This window comes from Petromyzon marinus, chromosome 1 (genome assembly GCF_048934315.1).
Source record: "Petromyzon marinus isolate PM22_M1 ecotype Great Lakes invasive population chromosome 1, UKy_Petmar_22M1.pri1.0, whole genome shotgun sequence".
NCBI classification, from domain to species: domain Eukaryota; kingdom Metazoa; phylum Chordata; class Hyperoartia; order Petromyzontiformes; family Petromyzontidae; genus Petromyzon; species Petromyzon marinus.
In genome coordinates this window covers 2,998,377-3,018,670 of record NC_133667.1, presented here as the reverse complement: position 1 = coordinate 3,018,670, position 20,294 = coordinate 2,998,377, and the positions used below count along the sequence as shown (strand labels likewise).

The following is a 20,294-nucleotide window of genomic DNA, read 5'->3' as shown; positions in this document are numbered from 1 at the left end:
ATGGCAAGTGTAGATGGTTTTGACATACTGTCATCTCGTAAAATTGTCTTCGAAATGCCATTGGGTATCCTGGTAAGAAATCATTTGCAGTCATTATGGAGACCTTAAATATATTTTTGATTTTATCGAAATATTACACATTCACTAGCTGCAGCTGTTTTAAGCAAATGCTTAAATTTGGGTTTGCTGTTTTATAAAATAATACTCTTGTAATATATTGTTTTAAAATGTTGATTTAAGCACTGGAAATAAAAATGCTCAGAGGGCTTGTGATTTTCAATATCTCATTATATGGCCTTTTCCCATAAGCCCAGGCTTCCCAGTTGCTTTTCTACAATAGCCTCTAGCACACAGTGAAGCGACTCAATGAAATACAAATCAGTATTATCTGATCTTGCTCCACATGTTTTCGAATCGTTTGCATTCATTATTCAGCGTAGTAATATGCTCATATTTGCCAAATATGTCGATGCACATATCCATAACACTTTTATTAAAATAAAAAAATGTGGGCTGGCTAAGATGAATGTAAATAATAAATATGAAGGATAAACATATTTAAGCCATGTAACATCCTGTGGGGGGGAAAAACCCAATTTTTTGTTGTTGAATATACGTTCATCTTTTTTAACAAGTCTTAATGCTCTGCCATTTCTTCTTGCTGTGATGTTCTCAAAGGTAGCATAGGGATCCATTCTATTTAACAGCTCTGATATTAATTGAACCAGTGGAATAGAACGGCATGAATACATTGATGGTTTACAGCGAAATATCGAATCTAATGTAACTTCCATATCACGTTATTGGTGCTAACTTTTACATGTTTTCAAATGTTTAAGCTCTTCAGAATATAACAACTTCTGTACATACACAGTGCATGTGCACTGGTGGGTGTGCAGAGTACTGCAGTTCGTTTCACAGGATGATGTGTGGCATAAATTTGTTTAAACGTAGTGTTTATTATTTGGTAAACCCATAACATGTAAGTATACACATCGCTGTATGCTTTGTAAGAACAAATATACATTACGTGCACACAATGTTACTCTTACTAGCTTCAGCCTACCCACACACTCAGACCTCAGAACCTATTGTGTGATATACATAAAAACACATACTGTTTTCCTCTTACCACTGTACTGGCAATTTGTTTCTGGCTGCTTCTGCTGCTACTGCTGCTGCACGTCATGTGTCTCCATTGGCTGCTGAGAACATGCACTGCGGTCTGCAGTCCTATACATGTTGCACTCACAAATCCATAATGTTCAGTCTGATTACTCATGTGTCCTGAGTCTGACCCCACTAATATGTGTTTATTTTTCCCCTTTACAGTAATAATTGAAATGGTCAAAGTATAGCACTACATATGACATGTTTTAAGAAGAAGAAAATAGAGACAAGTCAGAACTTAATAACTTACAAAATAAAATCATAACTTAGACATTTACCTTAAAATATATTTAAATTACAAACTCATTGGCGTGCTAAGAACATCCGGCAGGAAAAGACAGTTCTTCCTGTATCGATATGCCAACCAATGAGCCTTTAGTAAATAGTGTTAGGAAATAGCTCTTGATATGTCCAGATATGGTCGAAACATCGAAGTGTCTCCTTGCTTAAATTAACTTGGGGCAGTACTCTTTTCCGTAGGTGACCCCGAGACAATGGTTGGATTTCCACGCCCGTGTGGCGGTCGGAAATCTGTCCGTGTGGTGGTGGTGGGAAATCTGTCCATGTGGTGGTGGGAAATCTGTCCATGTGGGACAAATACTGGTGAGGGATTATTTTGCCAAGGAGATGCAAGACGCGTATTTTGAGCTTACAACATGACATGGTGTGAAGCTGACGTGGTGCAATCTGGTCAGATAGGAATGAGTTGTTAACGGTGAAATCCTGAGTGTGAATTCTTGATTAAAACCTGGGGCTCGAGTACCCAACCTGCTTATGCAATTTTTTTAAATTGCCTAAGCTCAAAAAATGGCATAACTCTGATTCCTTCATCAATCGGATACTTGCAATCGGTCTTAAGATAGGTGAGAATTTACGGGTGGAAAGAACCACTCGTAAATCCACCATTTCTTTCATGGCTGCATGGAAGGTGAGTGCTCCGTATTTACCTTGTGTTTGAGCAATTGTTGCTGTGTATTTGTGGGTGTGTGGTTGTGTTTGAGTTGTGTACAGTGGGTGTGTTTTGAGCAGTTTCTGTTGTGTGTGGATATGTAATAAATAAGCGTTAACACTTTTCTTGAATTAAGCAAGGTTATTAAAGAAAATATACAATGGGAGGGAATTCTGAAGTCGAGTTGTACAAGGGAAGAAGCATAAATAGAGAAGTTTTGTGACCTGCAGTGTGGTGAGTGGTTGACTGAGTGGGTGAGTTGGTGAGTGAGTGTGTCTTTGAAGAGTGGTGGGTGAACAGTGTTGATGAGTCAAAGCAGTCAGTTTGGTAGTCCGAGTCCTCAACATCGGTGGAGGAATCAACGAGTGAAGTTAACGGGAAGAGTATCCATGGTAGTAGTGATAGAAGAGTGATAAGGAGGTGAATGGTGAGTGAGTGGAGTGAATCAGCGAGTGCTTTATCATTAATGAACCTGACTGCTTTATACTGACTACAAATACTCTTACAGCTGATTGGCTGGGTGCAGTGGGAATGATAACATAATTCCGAGCAACTGCGCTCATATGTGACTGAGCGTTACAATCTCACTCGGACATTAATGATTAATTGGAATTTTCTAACACTATTTCAGATCTCATGACAATTACAGCCTTAGAATGTAAGACGTGTTTTATGAGCATATGTGGTACTCCGGCCCTATTGGTTCTTTATGCACAACATAGTCCACCTCTGCGAATAAAATATTTTTTAGTTTCATTGCTATGAGATAAACGTGCTTCTGCCCATTCAATGGTGCACCATCCAGTGTTGGAAGCGAGTCCTATAAAAGTGGCTTCTGTCATAATTCTATGTACATTATCTGGAATCTGTCCTCAAACAAGATTATGACTCCTTGTGTGAATATACCAATTAGAAATTTATTATTTTCAAATGAGTAAAACTCAAATGGGCAATGAGGTGGTGCTTATATCCATTGCAGGCCTTGAGCCAGAAGTGGAAATTCCACAGTTGCAGGGTGAGGACCATTCTCTCCTTAACGTGATCACTATTCACTTCCCACACTGTGATACTTGTTGAGTTGACCAAGATTGAAATTGCAACCTTTTGGGTTGAGTACGCTAAACACAGTACCAACTGGCCACATTTTGGAATATAGTTGATTGAAAAACATTGTGTGTTTGAGATACTTGCTGTAAAGCGTATGTACCAAATGTCTATGTTATAGCACTGAGCTAGGAGATCATTGAGATCCTAGTTGGTAATCCAAGCTTCTACTTCTCATAAAATTGGAATTTTAAGTGGAACTGGCAGTGTATACAGCCCATTCACCCATTATGGCACTGAAATAAAACACGCATAGGTTGTTTTCATTGTTTAAACTTATTTCAGCTTACCCATGTTCGTAGGACTACTATCTATTCATAATTCATAATGTATATCAAATTATTTGAATACAATAAACGTTGTTCTGCATCATTATGAAGTGTTCTTTAGTATCAGAATAGAGGCCCATTGAATTTACACCCAAAAAGGTAATGTGGTGTAACTTGTGATTGTTTCTTGATGTACCACTCCACCTGCTTTGGTTCTTTCGGTAAAGTCACGTAGAATGAGAATAAAACAATAAATTGATAAAATAAAATAACACAATAAAAATTCTCACGACGTTTCGGCCACAACACAAGCGGCCTGCATCAGGTGAAGGGACGAGACTGTCTGGAGGACAGCGCTGGAGCGCTAGAGCGCTGGCCGAAACGTCGTGAGAATTTTTATTGTGTTATTTAATTTTATCAATTTATTGTTTTATTCTCATTCTACGTGACTTTACCGAAAGAACCAAAGAAGATGAATCCTTGCAGTCACGAAAGCTTTAAATCGAAACACTCCACCTATTTATGGAATTCTAAAAGGACATTTATATGATCTCATAACGAGGTGACAGAGTCCAATAAGGTGTTTCGAATAAATATTGTTAGGTTTTTTTAGAATAAACTTTAGTTTTTACTTTTGAACATTCTGTTAGGGAAGAACGTAATTTAAAGTACACTACTATAAACGTAACTGACACCTGTTATTGGGATGTCTGCATTTACACCCAAGCATTAGTTTAGACTAGGAGTACAATTCATACACCCGAGGATTTCGCCAATGTGTAAAAACTGCCAGCAGAATAGATGTTGCTAACTGCCACATTAATTGTGCTAAATGTGCCACCATACCCACTCCACATCTATGTGTAGGGCAATGCCCCCAGATTTAGCCTTACCCACTTTTAGTGGTATCAGCACAGAGGAGACAAAGATGGCCAGGCATGGTCCTGGCCAGTCCACTGCTTTGTGTGTTGTTAGTCACTTACCCCTTTAGTCTGTAAGGGTTCGTGTTTTTATCTGTTGTGTATGAGATGATGAGTGTGTTTATTAAATGTAGCTGCACATAGCCCCTATGGTCAGCTGCTATAAAAAAAGCAAAGATGCATCTAATTTGCCGACTTGGAATATGTGCCACTGCTCAGCCAATCATGTCATTCAGATACTAGATCGACACAGGGACAGCCAAAAGTCATGGTTTTCTGTACGCACATACACTCGGATAACGGAAAATGTAATCATGCAGCAATCCAGCTATTTCCTGCACACGAGCTGATCTCATGCTCCATCTCCATAATGAAAGTCCTCTCATGCATATTTCTTCCTTTGGTTTCCACTCCTTCATTGACCTTCAACACCGCCAATCATGTACTTTATGCGTCAGTCAATAATGGTATTTCTGTCATCCGCGTTCTTCTTCCTGTCTGTCAGTGTAATTCCAAGCATGAACCTCTCTCCATGCTTTGCACACTTTTCTGTTTTCTCCATTTCCTTTGGCAATGCCTATGTTTCTGATCCATATGCCATTGCAGGTAACATACACTGATTGAAATGTTCTCCATTCGGCGCATACGTAGGTATGTTGCATACGAATTAAGTTCAGTTTTCCAAAAGCACTCCAACTTTCTCTTTTCTCCACATCTTTATTGTATCATCCTGAGCACAGTCTGCTGTTTAGAAAAAAACTTGTTATACGTGACTTTTGTTTTCTTATATTTATCTTGAGCTCAATGAGCCAGCTTTCTTTATAAAACTCTTAAACCATTTACTCCAGCTCATTTCCATAGTTTGTTGCTTTTTGTTCCTTAGGGTTCTGTGATTGGCCCTATTCTGTTTTCTCAACAAACTAGGCATCTCTAATCTGCACTGACATTAACCTTATTGCTATTGAGACAGCCCTGATGACTTCTGCAAATGATATGGACGAGTTACAACAGCATCTACAACACGACTATAATAATCTTCAACTGAATACCCTAAAACTTGTCCTCAATGCTAAAAAGACTGAAGTTATGTTAGTCTCCAGCTGCCCAAAACATGTCTCGCCACCTATGCATATTTTGGCTCTGGACTTGCACCTTATTGAGCAGGTTGACAATTTTAAATTTCTAATTATTATCCTGGACTCAAATTTGTCTTTCAAGACCAACATTAACCACCTCGCCAACAAGATAAAATTCAAAATTGGATTCTTATACAGAAACAAGCGCTGTATCCCACGTCAACTCGGTATGAATATTTAATGGCACCCTCCTACCCATATCTGATTATTGTGACACCATTTACTGCCTAGCTTATGAATCTAATTAAAAACATTTAATTACATTATACAATTGTGCTCTGCATTTTTCCCTTGACGCCCTCTACATAAATCATCATTGCAACCTGTACATTGGCTCAAATCTGTCCCCCCTGGATATTCAGAGACCATCACCGGCTTGTCTTCATCTTGAAGGTCCTTTTTTAAAATGTATTTTATTGATGCAATGTACGGGCCCATTACATCAAGTTTTCACGCACCTATACACTGTCAACATAAGTTAAACCGGGTATGAAAAGCAGGGAATAGAAAGATGGGGAACGGACATCCCTCTGAGTCCAGTTCATGTCTAATCTACAGTGGTTATTCCCGTTATCCTCGGTCCCTGTCTCTCGACCATCCATCCTGCTAACTTCTTTCAGATGGTGTATAAGGAGGGACCATCTGTCATTTCCTCACAGCCTCAGAAGTGCCTCCTTATTCCTACAAAAATGCTAACACCTTTTGTTAAAACGTCTTTACGCATTGCTGCTCCATATTCCTGGAATACCCTTGCCACTCAACTCTGCAGCTTAGTTCCCTCACTTCACTCTCCCTCTTTATGACCCGATTAGACCAAAAGAAGAGATTACTTGCATATGTAACCAACTTTTGTGGCCACCTTTTGCTCTGACATTATGCTTGTTCTGTCATCCTTTCGATTTGCTTGTGTTTACGCCACTATAATACAAACATATGGAGCTTACTTGCACATGTACCTTATTGTTTCTGGTGCATCCTGTTCTGACATTGTGTTTGCACTGTTTCTTTCAATTTCTGTGTGTTGTTGTTTACGACCGTTTGTTAGTTGTGCAATATTCCTGAAGGATCATTTACTAGTTCTTTGAAATATTTATGTTGTTTTTGTTGCTGAGGTGCTCACGTACCATGGAACTCCCTTGTAGAATTTCCCAAAATAATTATCCGACATACCTGTAATGTGGTATTTTAAATGACATAATCAATTTATACTCCTTAAAAAGATATCTAAAAGAAAATCCACCCGTCTACTACTTCTACTCGTTCCTCATCTCCCTCCCACCAAATTTTAATTGAATGTACGCCTTACTGTCATTAGTAATCCTTCACCTCATCTCCATATATATAAAAGGCAAAGTTGTGATTATGTGTGTCTGTTCAAAATGTGTAGCGTACTTCCCGACATGCAACAAACTGCAAATTTGCCATGTGGGTACTTTCCAGACTGGACACCATGCAAAAATTATAAAAATACACTTTTTTTTTTAGGGGGGGGGGAGCTCAATAATTCATTTATTTTTTGCACGCCAAGTGAGCTGTGACGTCAAATCTGTCACGTGACCCGCGCATGTGGAAGCGTAACGCATTGTAGTGTAGTGGTTAGCACACCGCGCTACAAACCCGGCGACATGAGTTCGATTCCCGCTCATGGCCACGACCGGTGACGATTATTTGAACCGGTCTTGGGCCTCCCCTAGGTCGACTCAACCTCAAACGAGTAACTGGTGTGGTGTGTGAACATCGCTACTGGGGAGACAAAGGCGGCCGCCCGTGGTGAATCCAAGTCTCGGGCGAAGCCGGGTAGTACAGCTAGTATTATATAAATGTGACCATTTGGATAACACGTTCTGTTTCCATATATAATTAACAATTACATTATACAGGCAGATCCCGCTTAGCACTCAAATTGCATTCCTGGAGAAGTGAGCACAAATCGAATTGGCGCTAAAAAGGGTCAGTATACCATTGTTTATTTAGGGATGCGTTCCCATCAGCGTTATTCCTTTCATATGTCATGGGACCTCCCTTGCCAGTATCAAAATACAAGAATAGGTTTTACCCTTTCTGGCAAAAAAAATAAGTATTAAGATATTAAAACACCAAACTGAAACCTTTTGCAAGGAATCATGTCTGCATTAACCACATATACTTGTGGTGAACGTGCAAACAAAAACACATTCCACTGTAGCGGTGGGAGACGAGTTGTAGGAGCTGGTGCGCTACCAGTCCGGGTCATTTTCAGAGAAGAGCTCCAGGACCTCCGTGATCTGAGTGATGCCCTCAGTCTAAATCTCTGTGACGACGTTTCTCTTAGGTGGAGCCTGAGACTCTATATTGGTCTCGTGAGTACTCAACTGGCTAACACTTAACGCATTTTCGATACATTGTTTTTTAATTGTGACCATGAATTGTGCTAGAGTGACGTAGTCTGAGCCAACACTCTTGCATTTCCTCGCTTGTGAGCGCTTTGTAGATTTTTTTTTAAATTACATTTTTTAAGTAAATATTTTCTCCGGGACAAATAGCACGATAATTAATTAGCATTCTACAGGGTCACGCTCAGCGAGGTCTGCCTGTATTGACAGCCCTTTGTTAACAAATCCACCGTTCGATGAAGGTTTCCACATGCCACGTTTGGTCTTAAGGATCGTTTGATAATTCTTCACCATACTGAGCGGTGTGGGTTGGTGAAAACGGGAGACCAGAACATATTCACATATCACTTGCCACCAATGTTAGCCATGAAGGACATCTGGTGATTCTGGATGTAATTTACAGCAAAATGGCATGCAAATAAAAAAAAAATTGCATACTTTCCTACATTCTAGTTTGCTGAAGAAAAAAACGAATCAATTGGCATATTTTCCCATGTGACATTTTGATTTGTCAAATTTCAGAGAGTGTTTGTGAAAATGTACATTATACCTAAGCTAAACTCAACTATTTTTACTGTTTGGCTCTTTCGGTAAAGTCACGTAGAAATTAAATAAAATAAATAATAGAATACGATGTTTCGATTGCAACACAAGCAACCGTCATCAGATGTGAATGTAAGCTCGGAGAGAGACATATACAGAGAGACAAACACAGATACGAAGAGAGACATACACAGAGAGAGACACACATACTTAACTTCAAATTGAGCAATCTTTGGAAGAACGTAACTGTTGTGTTAGCCGACTCTGTATGTTGCATTGCATTACATTTATAAATTTACTAGGTTGGTTTTCTCAAACTTCCAATTTCTCTCCCCCTCCCGCTCTCATTGACATGCTAATTTCTCTGTCCCCCCCCCCCCCCCGTCTCTATATAATACCCCGTCACAGAGGCGTTGTTTCTCTGTCACTGTGTGTGTCTCTCTCTGCATGTGTCTCTCTATGTGTCTCTCCTCTATGTGTGTCTCTCTCTCTGTGTGTCTGTGTCTCTCTCCGTGTCTGTGTTTGTCTCTCTCTCTGTATATGTCTCTCTCTGAGCTTGCATTAACACCTGATGACGGTTGCTTGTATTGCAATCGAAACGTCGTATTCTATTATTTAATTTTATTTCTACGTGACTTTATCGAAAGAACCAAAGAGTAATTCCTGCAGTCACGAAAGCTTCAAATCAAGTTTCAACTATTTTTTTTATTTTACCAGGTAAGGCCCACTGAGCCTATATACAGCAAACCCTCGGTTTAACGGACCCCCATTCAACGGATCTCGGATATCACGGGCAAAATCTGCTGAATCAGAGTTTTGTCCGAAGATCAGACAACAACGGACTTTGCCTCAAACAACGGACTAAGTCCAGTAATGTGGAAATCAGTCTGGTCACAATATTCGCTTCATCCCGTTAATGGTTACAGTATTGATTCCACTACACGTGTTTTTTGTTTAAAATAGGAGAAATACAAGTGGGAAATGAGTTGTACACGACATTTACAGTACTTTGGGTCTTTAAAAATATTTTACAATACAGTTTCGTATACATCAAAAGCATTACATAATATTATAATTATCATGACTGAACTGTCAGTAAATAGTTTGTCTGCGGTTGGGTTTGATCGAGTTTCCCAAAATATTTAAATTTGGCCATCACTGGACAATCGGATTCTACGGACACCCTTCCCCCCTATTCGTCCGTTAAACTGAGGGTTCACTGTGGCTATTTTTCAGAAGTGACCTGGCCATAATTGATAGCTCAATGACGTGGATTATCACGTGGACATTTATAGCAGCCAAATACTCTAAACGCATGTTTAACCCAAAATAAACTTATAGTGAATAATATTAAGATTATTTAACCGCTGCGTTGGTGCGGTAGTTAGTGCTCTCGGTTACCATCCCCAGAAACCTGCGTTCAATTCTTGGCCATGGTTAACAACAGTGGCAAGTTATAGCTTAATCTGTCCTGGTACCCCCCCCCCCATCATCATGAACCCACACTGACGAACATGGTGAACGGTGGTCAAGCAATCCTCAAGTCTGACATGGCATACTTCTTTCCTTGTAGGTTTTCCTGGTGCAGTAGCTGAAACAATGGGACAGGTTTCTTCAGTGCACCACCCATCGATGACCTGTGTCCACCCAACAGTATAAATGGGTTCACCACAGTTACATTATTTATTGGGAGTGAAACATGTAAAACAAGGAAGAAAAATAAGGCGTGTGTTCTGCAACACTTTTCAACGTGCGTTTATCTTCGGGAGTATTTAATGAACGATAATAAGGTTACGTTGCAAGCCGTGCAACGTATTGTATGTATAATTTATTTCGCACCATACGTAGACAACTGTGCTAATCAGAGAGTTCTAAAACAATGAGATGACATCACACAGCCCATGACACTTCAAGGTGCGAGATGATGTCACGTGTGATGGCGTCATCCGCAGGGAGGGCAGAGTGGTGGTGTGCAGTCCTCAACAGTTATGGAGTCAACGCTTTTGCGAAATCCTTTTAAAGATGATTTTGTGTCGACGTTTTGGGCAAACTTTGGGTAAAATTGTCAGTTTTATATAGGCCAAGTCCCACACATCTCATGAATACCAACACAGCTATGTTCTAGCTATGGAGAGATAGATTTATCAAGGATAAATATTGTCTGCTTATCTGTTTTGTTATTGCTCTTCTCAATGACGCAAATTGTTATTTTGAGTTTTGTATTATTGTATAATTTTGCGTCAAGCTAGAACCGAAATCTTCAAGAGAAGGCCCTTGCCTGTAATATATGCCAGTTCACCGGCATTGATTCAAGGGGGCCATGAATCAGCGGACGAGTCACTGTCTCAAAACCAGTACAGAGTATGCTTGTACTGAAACAATGCTGCTGAAATTACTCACAGAAGGATGTGTGACTGATGTGCAAGAAATACTTTTATTTTTACGTGGAGAGACAGATATATGAAGGTGCATTGTCTGCTTATATAGTACGTTATTTTCTCCACAATGACGCTAATGATTTAATTGAATTATTTACGAGAGTTTGTGTTAATGTTGGATTATCTTTCCCCCTGTTGTAGACAGACAGACAGTGCAATACATTGCAACTTTCAACTTTAGTTGGAAAGCATTATAAAAAAAATTGTAATACTTGGAGGATAGTGTAGCTTTGGTATGCAACATAATAGTTTGTACCCAAAGTTAAACTTAAAAGTATCATTTTAGATCGTGCTATGTTTCTGATTTTCCTATTGTAAATAAAATTACATTTGTTAATAGGCTACTCTGTTTTGTTCTGAAACAATTGTTGCAAAACATATTTGGTATATACTAATCCATTAAAAGTTTGTTTTTGTCAATCATTTTAAACTGGAATATTTTTACCGACTAAGAATCAAAATTGTTATTTCATAATTTTTGAAGGGGAACATTATTACGTACTCGTTTCGGGGGGGTAGAACAACTGTATATAATGTGAAATAAATTATTTCTCAATCTATGCTTCACATTAAATCATGTGAGGCCCTGTCGATTTTCTAAAGTGTCTTTCCTTCCCTGTTCCCGTGACCCTTGTATTGCACAGGCAACTGGAGTTATTTTGGATGGGGCGAGCAACCGAGTATGTAACAACGTAACTAACACGCAGCAGCAGTTTGCCTAAGCTCTGCCGTTCAGCATGCTCAGTTCTACCACAGCTGTCCACTTTCCAGCAACCTTCCAGACCTCCAAGACATGTGGCATTCCAGGACATCTCAATTAAAATAACCCCACAGTTGTTGTTACCAATTGGCGAAACATTACATAATGTTTTATAACTAAAGTTAAATGTTATTTTATACAGGTGAAAAATGTTTACTATTTGGTGTGTAAACAACACTCGATCACGCCAACATGGTGTTTTTTTAATAGTACTTGAAATTGAAATAATGTACACGTGCTGTAGTCACGTCATATGCCACTTTATTGAAAGTGTATTTAATAATTATCTTTAAACCTCAAATCGTTATACGAGATGTTCTAAAGTCCCCATGCTTTGAGTCTTTCAAATCATCTTTTGGTTTCCCTTAGCATGGTCAGTATAAGGACACCTCATACTGACCATACATTCTGCTACTGGGCATGTCTAGTGCTATAAAAACAATATGAACATTATAGATAGGCATGCCTGGCCAACTTGTGTATCAGTAAAGGCATGCTCAAATGGACTTTGTCCCACTGGGAATGCTAAACGATACATTTTGTCATCGGGCACGGTCAATTAATTGGGAAAACAAATGGGCATCCTGAGACTACAGCAGCTGTTTAAATATTGGCCTGTGGGTCAGGGTACTGTCATGAGACATCTTACTTTGGCACTTCAGACTTAATGGCATATGGCAGAAATATTATTTAAACATTTTGGTTACAAAAGGCACAAACATTATTTTAAAAGCTGAAAATGGTCTGCTGTAGTAGAAAAAGTGGATCATAGCGAACCTTGATCAGGAATTAATGCATTTAAAAAAAAATGCTGTCTATTCAGACTTTCTGGTGATTTAACTATACATAGTTTATAGCAGTTTATGACCCATTGACTCATTAAATTTTGATAATTGTAGGGCTTCTTCCATAATAACCCCCCCCCCTAATACTGAGATATGTACAATAATATGTATATATGTATATATCTGCATAAAAGCAGAAATATACTGTATGTTGATCGGTGTGGTGGGACATGCCTCAAATCCAGTGACATGGAGATTGGGTTGGTAGGTCATCACAGCGATAGACGCTACCACATACAGGGAATTACATGCTTGTGGGAGGTAGTACAGCAGTCAATAGATTTTTTTATGTGTGTAGAGTTTGAATGTTATGCCTTCGTATGTGTGGGTTTTGCTGCTCACTAATTTCCTCCCACATGCAACGACTCCAGAAAATGAACTATCTGAATATTTCAAACACAACCCCTTATGTAAATGAGTCTAAAGACCAAGTGAGGCTTTCCTAGGTAAACAAATTATTAATAATGTATATGAATATTCCACGTACATACATTTTTTTACCATGACTTTCCATAGTTTCCCTAAGGAAATGCATCAGGAGAGCTTTAAGAGAAGGTAGACATGCATCTAATGACAGGGCATTCTAACTTTATTGTGCTGGGTTACAATTATTTACATTACAAAGATTGATATTCGCAAGTGTAACTACACATTGTAAATGCACTAACATATGAGAGGGAGCCAATATTAGTAATTTCTAAAGCATGTTTTGGCTTATTGGGCATGTATTTTTTTTTTTCTTTTAGAGATAATCATTTTAGTCTATAATCTTGCTTTGTCATCGAGCATGTAAACAAATGGAATAGAACATTGCTTGCAACTACGCAAAAGGTTTTGCGATTTATTAATATTCAGGAAAGTATTAATGGAGTGATTATTTCTCATAAGCTGTTCTCTGAGTGTGTTTTGTTATAAATATTTTGGAAATGTGGAATTTGCCCAGATAAATTGCCACTTATAATTCACCACTTGCAATCATGGAAGAAGCCCATATGTTTAAGCAACGACCTAAAATAAACCTAGCATTTGTAAGTCTTAATTATAATATAAACAAATTTCTGCCATAAACACGTAATTTGGCTGTCCAGTACCCTTCAGTACATACGCCGTATGCTTGTGAATAGCAGCATGCTTCGACAGGAGTGTATGCATGCTGCAAGCAAATCTACACAAGCTCTGCACATCATTGGGAAGGTGAGGAGGCTGGCAGGAGGAACAAATTATAGGATTTTGAAGGATATGTAGGAGTTATGTACGATTGCGCAACAATTTATTCTGCAAAGATTATGCATACTCCGATTTCTCATAGCAAGATTGTCCCCTAAGCTATGTTGAATGTAGTCAGTCGTCTTGTCTACAGTTTTGTCAAGTCATTGTGCTTAATCAAGCCTGCTTGTGTTTCCCTCATTGTCCCTGATGTGTGGAGGCCAATTGTGTCCGTCAAGTTGTCTCTCAACTTCATATTCCACATTTAGTCATGTTACCTTTTGTTAAGACACAAACAAACCCATCAGCACCAATGATGCATGCTAGAATTGCAATGTGATGTCTTTGTCTGAGCATTCCACTTGCGTCTTTGTCTAAGTGTTTCATACTGTTTTCTTTTTTTTTACATTCTGTTTATGATTATAGTATCTCGATGATTGTGCTTTATACTTTTATGAATATGCATAAGGTATGATTTCTATTCAACATAGGATCTGAAAAAAAATGTCTAAGTCAAATAGCAATGTAGCAATATGAATTAAAAAAAGAGTCGAAAATCATAATAATTTCCACAGTTGTTTGAGATGTACAGTTTATCTCAGTTTTTTCAAAACTGTATTTTGTATAAACTGTTGGAATTAATGTCGTATGCACCACAGCTGCAAAATTAATACAACTTATTAAAATATGAACGACCGTAATGAGATGGGAAACGACGGCTTATGGTAACAATCGCAGATTTGGGTGATTGGTGCATAAACGATAAACGCTGTGTTTAACCGTTACAGCTGGGGATGACCAAGATGACAGCGACTATCGCAGTGAAACAACCAGTAACAGCATTCCTCCTCCGTATCACACCTCAGCGCAGCCAGCCTCTTCTAGTCACCCCCTTCCCATCCACCAGGCCCAATCCGCCTCCAGCAAAGGGCTCGATACCTGCCCAGCACATAAACATGCTCAACGACAGCCGGACTACTCTTCTATCATGTAAGTGACGGTCTGTGAGTGCAGTTGCATGCATTTAAATGAAATCATGTTAAACGCAGCTTTTATAAATCCTCCGTATCCTGCATTGCTAGCTTGTTGTCTGCTTTTATAAAAAAAAAATGTATACTGTGTTTAAGTATTCCAATTACGTTGTTATTAGTTTTCTATTCAAATGATTTTTTTTCACTAATTACATTTCAATCACATTAAATATACAATCATATGTGGTACCCATGTTTATTTTTACATGTAAAATAGATGTAATAATGCTATTAAGTAGTAATATTTTTTTTAATAGCAGACTAAGTTATATGGCTGTATCGTGGTCTTCTGTGCATGGTGTGCTTTTGCACAACTCAAAGAGTACATTCAAGATTATTTTTCAATCATAATACGATTGTGCAAGAGTAAAACTCATTCAATGCCCTGTTTATTGTGCTTCTTAATATCTGCCCACCCAATGCGATCTGCGCGCATTCCTTTTATCCATGCACTACAATCCTCCTGTTATCAGATCCATCATGTGGATAAGAGGAAGTCACTTAGACATTTTACTGGTAGGAACCTCCTGGTTACACCAGCCCACAGGAGATTGTTGTGTCCGTCCGTCCGTTGTGCATCCAAAAATGGGAGGGGTGGGGCTGGGTGGAGAGGGGAGGGAGGGAAGGGCTGGGTGGGGAGGGAGGGGCTGGGTGGGGAGGGGAGGGAGGGGCTGGGTGGGGAGGGGAGGGAGGGGCTGGGTGGGGGGTGGGAGGGGTGGGGCTGGGTGAGGGGTGGGAGGGGTGGGGCTGGGTGGGGAGGGGCTGGTCACCCCGTGGTGCCCTTATAAAACTCAACGTTTAACCTACTCACGCCGGCTTGTGCCCGCCCTCACAGTCGGGCATATTTGCGGAATACACCACGCCGCTGTTGACCCTGGCCATTGACCGAGCAACCCAACGTTCCTACCAGCTCCCTCCGCAAGAATGTGTTTTATTCGCTACTTTTATCCATGCGTATCCCAGAGAGGGAACAATCGAGCATAAGCGTAGGTTGCACTCAGGTCTCTTGTGGCGCAACCGACATACATAATGTCATAATGTCGTTTTGCAGCTGCCAGTGTGGTGGTGATGATGATTATCAAAATAATCGTCATGGTTGTGATAATGATTATTTTGTTGATGGTGGAGGCAATGTTGATCATATTGGTCACTTTTAGTGCTGAGTGACTCACACTTTGCTGGGGTGACTCCTGCTACGTCTTACTATGATCAGGACAGCTTGTACTGTGTACAGCTGTGTTGGGATGACTCGTGCCGTGTTGGGACATAATAATATGGTTTTTCCCCGTTTTTTGGCAACAAAACTCAAACCTTTTTACAAGGAATCATGTGTGCATTAACGACAATGCTTGTGGTCAAAATGCAAACAAAAACCACACTCTGATAATATATGCATTGTCCTTGAAACTGATTGGTCCACACCAGAGACGGCTTTCTTTTGAGCCTCGTCTCAATTACGCCTTTTAGCGTCCTCTGGTCTAGCAACAATTGAGACGAGGCTCAAAAGAAAGCTGTCTCTGGTGTGGACCAATCAGTTTCAAGGACAATGCCCATATATTATCAAAGTGTGCTTTTTGTTTGCATTTTGACCACAAGTATTGTGGTTAATGCACACATGATTCCTTGTAAAAAGGTTTCAGTTTTGTTGCCAGAAAAAAGAGGAAAAACCCTATTATTATATTTTGGTACTGGCAAAGGAGGTCTAATGGTCTTGGGACAACTTATGCTGTGTTGGGACGATGGTGGTAGTGATGGTTATAGTGGTGATGTGCTGATGGTGATGTGACAATGGTGGTAATGTGTTTACGATAATGATTATGTAACGATGAAAGTGATAGCATCGATGACAATTCTTGCGATGTTGCTCCATAGGAAGAGGTCTCTCAGAAAGTGTTTGCCATGGCAACAGCAGCTTTGCACTATCAGGCTTGACCTGGCTCAATATGACCCTGACGTGGTCTCCTGGAAACACAGTGCACCTTTCTTCTTATTAGGGGCCGTCCATAAATGACGTCACGTACCTGGGGGGGGGGGGTCAGATATTTGTGACGATGTGTGACGAGGGGGGGGGGGGGGTTGAGAAATGTGACATCACATCAAAATCCGCAACTTTAAAGAAATATAGACAACACGTTCTACTTAATTAAATATATATATTTTAAAATAAATGTTTTCTCCTACAATATCAGAGTGCAGCCCCACATTAAATACGCACTACAATGACAATAGCTTAAAGCGATTTGAAGCATGTTTTTTTTGGGGGGGGGGGGCAGAGCTTTGTGACGTTATATTTGAGGGGGGGGGTCTGACTTTTTGTGACGCCGTGTGACGAGGGGGGGGGGGAGGTCAAAAATCGTCCAAAATGGCGTGACGTCATTTATGGACGGCCCCTTATCCAAAACCTGGCGTGGATAAGACGAGTGATCCAAAGCATGAAAATCAGTTATATTATTTGTGTTTAACTGTGCTGAATTAAATGAGTTAATTGCATTGATAAATGTGGATATTAAGATATGTGCCTATCACCTCCCATATCAAATTCACAAGAACATTTCCACTGTATTGGCATTATGAAATACATTTCCAAAATGGAGAAGTGTACTACTTTGTGTTTCATGTCAATCAAAGCATTTCTATTTTTAAAGCTTGAATTAGCTAAAATAAGTAAAAATCCAAACTCTAATGTTGACAGGACTGACACCATGAACTCGATATGCTGGATTCAAACCCATACTTCTCAGTTCCAGGGGCTGTCACTCTCCCTGAGACTGTTACCAGAATATGATAGGAAGATTTTGAGTGTTTGCCTTATGGATCCAGTATACAGTTTTATGCTGGTGGTGCGAGTTCTTGCTAGAGCCATCAGAGCCAGACAGTTTTTTCAGTTTTTTAGTTTATTTATTTTGGTATAGCCCTGTGATCCATTCGGCTCTTGAATCGGGTGCAACCACAACAAACAAAAAAAACAAAACACGAACAAGAAAAACATCTTAAAGTGACTATGTGACTGTGCAAACAGAAAATACATGAAAAAACAGCAAAATATTCCTGAAAAAAGCACCGTACACCAACGCTGTGTGCAAAAAAATCCCAGTGGGATGCAAGTCAAACAACAACAACAACCAGAGCAGAAGGGCCAGACAAATAAAGTCCAATATAAATACCTCCACTAGGCACAATATCCATGGTACCGATGGAGAGGGCTGATAAAGGATGGGCAACTCGCACTAGGGGGTTACAGTGGGAAAGCATCAGATGAAATGATCAACGGCGATGCCTATAGCCTCTGTGTAAATCACCGCTGGGTGATATGGCAGATGGTAGGCTGACCGGTATCTCTTAACAACCAAGCCTAGTTAATGTTTTGATCGAGATTCTCTTTCCACCTTGTACATTCGTGACACTATATACAGCAATCCCCCATTATACCTTTCTGCAATGTGTTTTTTCGCATATACGTTGCTGATAAATTAGGGAACATGTTGCCTTATACATTTCATGGTTTGCATATGCGTTCTTTCAAAAAAGAAATGTTTGCGTATTTTTTTAAAACTAGAAACGGACTTTTTGCGATTGTAATTGTGTACACGCATATCGTGTACCACATGGAGGTTTCCCTTCCACATGGTAGAGGGAAGCTGGACTCGACAATGTGGAGGAGTCGGATATGGTGGAGTGGCTTGAGTTCCAATGTTGAGAACCTGTCAAATGAGGATCTGATGTAGCTGGAACAAGTTAGCTGAGGTAGAGGCCGATGAAGCAATAGTGGTATTGTTTATGAACTGGCATACACTGCTACACGGAGTTGTACCAGAGGAAGAAGAAACAAGCTCTCCAGCTGTCTTTGGGCAGATTTTTTTAAACGTTCTGCAAGCATGCGAAAAAAATCAGGAGAAGACTCGAGAAGAGAGACAGCTTCCCCTGTATATATGTATGTTGAACTTCTTTCGCACCGTACATAGCCACTCATGCTCATTGGAGGTGTGGTGAGAAGGACAACAAACTAAACACAAAAAAGTGCAGTTTTATAGAAATTAGTTTTCAATCTAGATGATTTAAAAGTGCATAGTTCCAGTGGCTTCCTAACATCGGAAGGAAGAGTGCCCAGACGGCTGCATAACAGAATCTGAAAGCGCACAATGCAGTGACCGTTTTTGTTCAATGGCTAGCCATCGGACATTCCTGTAGCTCCAACTTCGTCAACTTCATCATCTTAAGATGAAGTGGCACGTAATCATGCCGCTTCATCTCAGTGCCGGATTAAGCTAGTGCGGGGCCTGTAGCATATGTTATAAAGGGGTCCTAAATAAAAAACCTAAATATTAAAACGCATCCATTTTTTACTTTCATAGTAAAGTAATTGTATTTTTTCATTTGCTGTACGGTTAGATAATGAGACAAATCGCTAACCTTAAACACCCAGTCGTTCATAAAAGTTGAAGGCAGTATTGTACTATAGTAATAGAGCAAGTGCAGAATCACTGAACCGGAATTGATAGCTTGAAATCATTTAGCGCGGGGCCCTTGAAAATGCGGGGCCCGTAGCATTTGTAGCTACTTTTGCTACTAGGATAATCCGGCACTGCTTCATCTGCATACCTTCACTACTGCTCACCACAAGACGCCTCGATCAGCAAGCTCTTAAACCATCTCTGGTAAGTTTTATGTAATTATTTGTATGTATTATGAGCTGAAATGTATGTTAACCTTTAATCATATGCATGTTTGTACACTTAAATACATTTAGGTCATTGCTTTTTCTAGAAATGGTGGGGTAGAAACACATATGTCTGTGGGAAATTAAAGTCCACTTAAAGTAATTTTGAGTTCAGTAGCATTTCCCAGGAAGATATCCCTTATGTACAGTGGGGGGTTTCGATAGTTTAATGGTGTTCATTTTTTGGGATTAAGCTTTTAAAGGGTAAACATTCTAGAAAACGTATCTTTTTTACTTTAATTGTAGCCACCCCACAAAGAAGCCGAGTCCCTAAAGGAATGTTTATGAACCGCATGTAGGTGTATATAGGTATGTGTGAATTGTTACATTGCATTATATAACTGTGTATGCAGAAGGAATGACAGTCTTGAATCGACAAAGAATGGCCCAAATGACCTGGAATCCATGTCAACATCTGGCCGGCTGCCAAACCAAAAGTACTCATTGGAAAGTCGGCCCTCCATGGAGCTATCCGACAGGTATGCATACGCAGAATATATATTGTGTGATTGTATATACAATACGTTCTCTACTACTTTTAATAGATGTCAGAATATAAATACTTTGAGTCACCAGATTAAACAAACTCTGTTATATGTCACCAATCGGTGTGGTTATTATGAGTGAAGTATGGTCAAACAACTCCCATGACCTACATGGTGCGGGAAGGCCTCTGTGAAACAGTGGAAGGACAACAGCTAAAGTGCATTATGTATAATTTTATTTACGACTGGATACGGTGGTGGATAAGACAGTCCAGCACGACCATATGCATAGAGGTACACACACTGTACCTACACGTATAGTCTCTATTCGACCATGCATGCATCTCCT

General features: G+C 39.7%; 1 protein-coding gene across 7 annotated transcripts in view; it reads left to right on the top strand.

The window, feature by feature from the left end:
* Positions 1-20,294, top strand: part of LOC116957007 (protein unc-13 homolog B-like) — a 262,505-nt gene that overhangs the window by 58,952 nt on the left and 183,259 nt on the right. For 4 of the 7 annotated variants that reach the window (XM_076052098.1, XM_076052001.1, XM_076052026.1 and 1 more), the window contains 3 exons: positions 11,546-11,581; positions 14,501-14,702; positions 19,814-19,939. In XM_076052098.1, the coding sequence (XP_075908213.1) occupies positions 11,546-11,581; positions 14,501-14,702; positions 19,814-19,939 (364 nt within the window). The remainder of the gene's footprint in view (positions 1-11,545; positions 11,582-14,500; positions 14,703-19,813; positions 19,940-20,294) is intronic. The other 3 variants (XM_076052054.1, XM_076052076.1, XM_076052130.1) reach the window with 3 other exon arrangements.